Source organism: Limanda limanda, chromosome 19, assembly GCF_963576545.1.
Source record: "Limanda limanda chromosome 19, fLimLim1.1, whole genome shotgun sequence".
Classification (NCBI taxonomy): Eukaryota; Metazoa; Chordata; class Actinopteri; order Pleuronectiformes; family Pleuronectidae; genus Limanda; species Limanda limanda.
The window spans coordinates 21,277,108-21,282,568 of NC_083654.1; the positions used below are offsets into that span (position 1 = coordinate 21,277,108).

The 5,461-nt window shown below is 46.8% G+C and overlaps 1 protein-coding gene across 1 annotated transcript; it reads left to right on the forward strand.

The window, feature by feature from the left end:
- Window positions 1–725: 725 nt before the first annotated feature.
- Window positions 726–4,089, forward strand: LOC133025627 (germ cell-specific gene 1-like protein). Its single transcript, XM_061092340.1, has 7 exons — window positions 726–921; window positions 1,826–2,020; window positions 2,612–2,671; window positions 2,759–2,917; window positions 3,008–3,119; window positions 3,231–3,625; window positions 3,875–4,089. Exons 1-7 carry the CDS (start codon window positions 726–728, stop codon window positions 4,087–4,089), a joined length of 1,332 nt encoding a protein of 443 aa, XP_060948323.1.
- The last annotated feature ends 1,372 nt before the right edge of the window (window positions 4,090–5,461 follow it).

The window sequence follows — 5,461 nt, forward strand, 5'->3', positions numbered from 1 at the left end:
GTTTAGACTCCGAAGAGGAGACGAGTGGAGAGGAGGAGCGAGCTGTGATGGGGTAGAGCGCCGGCTCCGGGAGAGGGAATGAGCCGAGTCAAGCGTCTCGCCTGGCTCGTGCCGTAGCATCGAGAAGAAGAAGAAGAAGAAGAAGAAGAAGAAGAAGAAGAAGAAGAAGAAGAAGAAGAAGAAGAAGAAGAAGAAGAAGAAGAAGAAGAAGAAGAAGAAGAAGAAGAAGAAGAAGACATGTTCATGTCATGAACTACTTTTCTCTGGCCTTCACATCTGTCTCTTCTTCTTTCTAACTCACTGGAAGCGATTCAATCTGCCCACACTTCATCTTCCTCCTCCGTCCTTTGACCTCCGCTCATTGACTGTTGTCTTCCTTAAGCCCCCCCGCCCCATCCCCCATCTCTCCATCCAACCTCTGCTCTGATCTTCTCCTCTGATCTTTGTTCTACTTCTCAAACGACCCTAATCCTCTTCCCTCTCTTTCTCTCTCTTTCCCCCTCGTTTCCATCCTCCATGAATCAACCTCAATCTCCACCTCAACCTTTCACGCCCAACACGTCTTCACTGGTGTGACAGAACCCTCCCCCCCCCCTCTCTCCTCTGACCTGCGTCCTGATTGGTCAGCGGGCTCCTACAGACATTTTTTAAACTTTGGCAGCAGCAGCCACGCTCGTCCCGTCTCCATCTTTCATCACGTGTGTGTCTTGCGTGAATCGGCAGCCATGTTGGAGAACATGTCCCGACGCAACCGCTCGCTGCTGTCCCTGTCCCTCACGTCTCTGGCGCTCACGCTGTCCGTGTCGGCGTTCTGCACGTCCTACTGGTGCGAGGGGACGCACAAGGTGGTGAAGCCGCTGTGCCTGTCGCCCGTCAAGCTGAAGAACTGCGGACAGAACGACAGCCAACCGTACACCACAGGTACAGCACAGATCTCAACTTCCACACGGCTCCCCCTGGTGTACGTTTACAGACACACACATCCGCCATTTTGTATACTTCTAACGTTGAACGACTTCGATGCTGGATCGTCCATAATGAAGTAAAATATAATGAATCACAAACCGAATGAACAAATAAACCTAATAAGGTCATTTTATAAGTAAAAAGTCGGTTAAAATTGGGAATTTCTTTTCACACCTAACTGTTGTTTAAACAGTATTTTAAAATGATTCATTTGTAATATGCTTTTTAAGGAACACATGCATTTAACTTGAAACCTAACATCTAATTTTAATCTAGTGTTTCCCAGACTTAACCTTGATACACATTTTCAAATCAGCAAATCCCAAAATCTATGGTTATTGAACGATGTATAAAATCCATACGTGTAATAACGGTGACAGTCCTGACAAGTCTTGATATTCCTGTCAGGAAACACACAGTGTATTTGTAATGTAATTCTCTCTCTATTAAATAATAGAGATTTTAAATGTAAAAAAAATACTCGATATTATTTAAAGCAGCATTTTCAAATGATTTTTCTTGAACCCCACATTCAACCTTTTACACTTGCAGAGATTCACATAATCCCGGCTTTGTTGCTAATCTCAGAACTTTGTATCTGCAGCTGCATGTTATCTGGACTCTCTAACCCGCTGTCTTATCTTTGAGCTCTAAGCTTATTTGTTTCCATGTACGATTCAATTTCCACGACATAGAAAGAACGTAAATTACCCAACGAGCCGTGTTGCAGATTGTTCCTCACACTGTGACCTGCACTGGAGCCGCTGCAGGATTAACGTCAAAGTTTCTTCTTCATATTGGTCATATAGTGACTCTGCATGTAGCCTCTTGTCTCTTTGATCCACCTCTCTCCATTCAGAGGCCCCCACCCCAGACCCCAAGAACCCCGGCTCCAACGTGACGCTGACTCCGCTGCAGAAGGAGGAGCTGGCCCGGCTGAAGAAGAAGCAGCTGGCCAACGCCGTGCACTACATCTGGGAGACGGGCGAGGACAAGTACATGCTGCGCTACTTCCACACGGGCTTCTGGCTCTCGTGTGAGAAGCACAATGAAGGTGTGTCGTCAGGAATGAAAACTGAGTGTCCAGCACTGAAACGTGTGACCTGTAGAGATGAGGCTGAAACGCAGGTCGACTAAACCGGTGTCAAACCTTCTAAATAACTTCTAGTAATAACATGGATGATTTACAGTCATCTATACAGGCCTGGATTATTTTAGTCCAGTAAAAGGTCAAAGTCATGTTGTTGTAAAATGCTTTTTTATTTAAAACCAATTTGATGAGAATGACACTTAAAATCTGCTCTTATAACTTTATCCTGGTTTGATTCTTCACTGAATCATCCTCCTCAGAAGATGAACTTGTGCATCCAAACAAAAGTAATCACTGGCTTGTGTTCTTCATGGAAAGGAGACATGTGATTGGTTCATGTTCAGCAGCTCAAAGCAGATCTGGGTTTGGACCTGAAGTCACAGACACGACTCAGGGATTAATAAAGTCTCGCTCACACACAAACACAGTGAGGATTGTTGATGGTTGATGTTCAGAAACGTTTTTATAACTCAAGGCGAATCTGAAGAATCTCGACTCCACCACGTTTATCTTGGTCCCAGGATGTGAGTGGTCACATCTGTCTTGTTCTCTCAGGTGAGGATCAGGTGGAGAAGTGTCGCAGCTTCATCGAGCTCACGCCAGGAGAAACTCAAGGTTGGTACGAGCTCCTCACGTTGATTCAAAGCAGAAAACATTTCTGAAAGAACACATTGACTCTGAATCTCCTCCTGCTGCCTCCAGGCGTCCTCTGGCTGTCCGTCATCAGTGAGTTCATGTACATCGGCCTCCTGGCCATGGGGTTCCTGCTGATGTGGGTGGAGTCCATCTGCCTCTGTGCCAACAGGGAGATGAACGCCCTCAAGATCAACGCCTACGCCGCCATGTGCACCGTCCTCTCCGGTGAGGGACACTCTGGTTTCAGAACAACTTCTCTTTCACCTGTTCGACCTCGTCTGTAACGAACCCTGCGTTTCTCTCCTCCTCCGTCAGGTCTGATGGGGATGATGGCGCACATGATGTACACCACCGTGTTCCAGATGACCGTCAGCATCGGACCCAAAGACTGGCGGCCGCAGAGCTGGGACTACGGGTGGTCCTTCGCGTGAGTTCAAACAATAAGGTTTCATTTCAAAGGAACTGCTTTGATCTCAGCGAGCAGCCATGACCATCGTTGTGTTTTAACCCCCCCTTCCCCCCCCCCTTGACTCCTCAGAATGGCGTGGCTGTCGTTCAGCTGCTGCATGGCGGCCGCCGTGGCGACTCTCAACTCCTACACGAAGACCCTCATCGAGATGAAGCACCGCGCCCGGGTGAGGCTGGAGGAGGCCCACGCCGCCACCTTAGCCCCTTCCTATGAGGAGGTCGTCCGAGGAGGAGGAGGCGGCGGCGGAGGGGGAGGAGCCGGGGTTTACTCCGTCAGCCAGCTGATTCAGCTCGGCCACCAGGGGGTGCTCATGGACCCAACGTGGCCCAGAGGGGTGGGACCAGCTGTTGGACCTCTGGCATGTGGAGCCGGGGGAGCGCTGCTCGTCGGTGGAGGAGGGATCGGAGTGGGGGAAATGGGAATGGGAGGAGTGGAAGTGGGAGGAATGACTTCTATGGGAGGAGTGGGAGGAATGACGGCCATGGGAGGAGTCAGAGGAATGACGGCCATCGCAGGAATGGGAGGAATGACGGCTATGGGAGGAGTTGGCATAGAAGGAATGACTTCCATGGGAGGAATGGGAGGGATGGGAGGAATGGGAGGAATGGGAGGAATGGGAGGAATGGGAGGAATGGGAGGGATGGGGGGGATGGGAGGGATGGGAGGGATGGGAGGAATGGGAGGGATTGGACGAACGCCTTCCATGGGAGGGATGGGAGGAATGGGACTGGGAGGAAATGGGGTGGGAATGGGAGTGGGAGCAGTGGGAGGAATGGGAGTAGCTGGAGTGGGAGTGGGGGGGCTGGGGGACCCTCACGGCGTGGTGGTGATGGGGGGGTGCTGCGTTGAAGGATGTGAAGACTGCGAACGGGAGATGGACGAGATAGATTACGCTTTGCAGGAGGAGAGAGAGGACTCACTCTGCTGAGACTCTGTAGAACTGTGATGAAGGACACTGGAACCACGCCCACTTTTGTGGGTGTGGCACATTGTATTTCTGGACTCTTTGTTTGCAGCAGCTACACACTGATCTGTCATTTGATCTTCTGGCCACTAGTTGGCGTAGAGACTCACGCAGAGCAACATTATTTTTCTACTGTTGTGTCTCTGGTCACCTGATGAAGATCCACTTCCCTTGTGGCTCCGGTTTGGTCTCCACCAACTGAAATATCAGTTAGCATGAAGCTTCAAATCTTCTCCTGGACTTATTTTAAAACATCATGTTTTGCTCAAACCTCAAAGACCAAGCTGTACTTTTAATGTTTCTAAACTAAATTATCAATTTGTTTTAGGACTTTGATGGAAAAATCTGTGTAAGAAAGTATTTGTTTAATTTTTATAAAGACAGTTTTGATTGTAAAATACGTTTAAATGTGTTTAATTAAAGGGCTTACGGCCAATAGAAAACTCTGAAATCTTGTTAATATTTGTATTAGTATATTTTCAGTCTGGTTGCAAGACATCTGCTAAAATTATGTTTCTGTGATGATATGCGAAGAAAAACAAACATTATCATATATACGATCAAAAAGAGCAGTTATTGAAACTTTAAAACAATATTTGTATGTAATGAAACTTTAATGGACGATGTGATAGAGTTTTTGTTGGTTATGACTGTGGTTTACAGTGTTATTCAAAGTTTTTTTTTATTCAGTGTTTGCATGAATGAGTTTGGTGACAAATTAAATCACTGCATGTTTTATCAACAGCTTCACTGTCGAAAATCTGTTTGAGCCGAGTCTCCGTCCTTCTTCACGAGAAGAGTTCTGTCTTCACAAATGAACCAATAACTTAGTGGTTTGATTTTTGTGTGTTGATAAACTTCAGATGGTTGATGTTGGTATTGTTGGAACCTTTTAAGGACGGACTCTTGGGTTGTGGAATCATCTGTTGTCTCACTTATGACAAACGCAGCAGCAGATTCTCCAGGTTTTCAACACAACAGGAAACATTATGTATATAAATCTATAAGATTATTTCAAACAACAGACAAACGCATTCACTCGTGTTTGTACCTTGAAAAAGAGAAGAAAGCTCGAATCAACGATTACAGCGACAGAGAGATTTGGATGTTAAGACAGATGCTTTCAAATGCTGCACAGAAGATTATGTCAATAATCTCCCCAGTCAGGGGAATAAGAGAGAGAGAGAGAGAGATTGACATAATAAAGGCCGAGCAGCGCAGATGAGCCGGGCTGTGAGGTCACGGAACCGTATGTGAGAGTAATTGAAAATGTAAATTACGAGCTTGAATTATACAACAGTTTATGTAAGATGAAAGTCTAACACCACTTCAGACT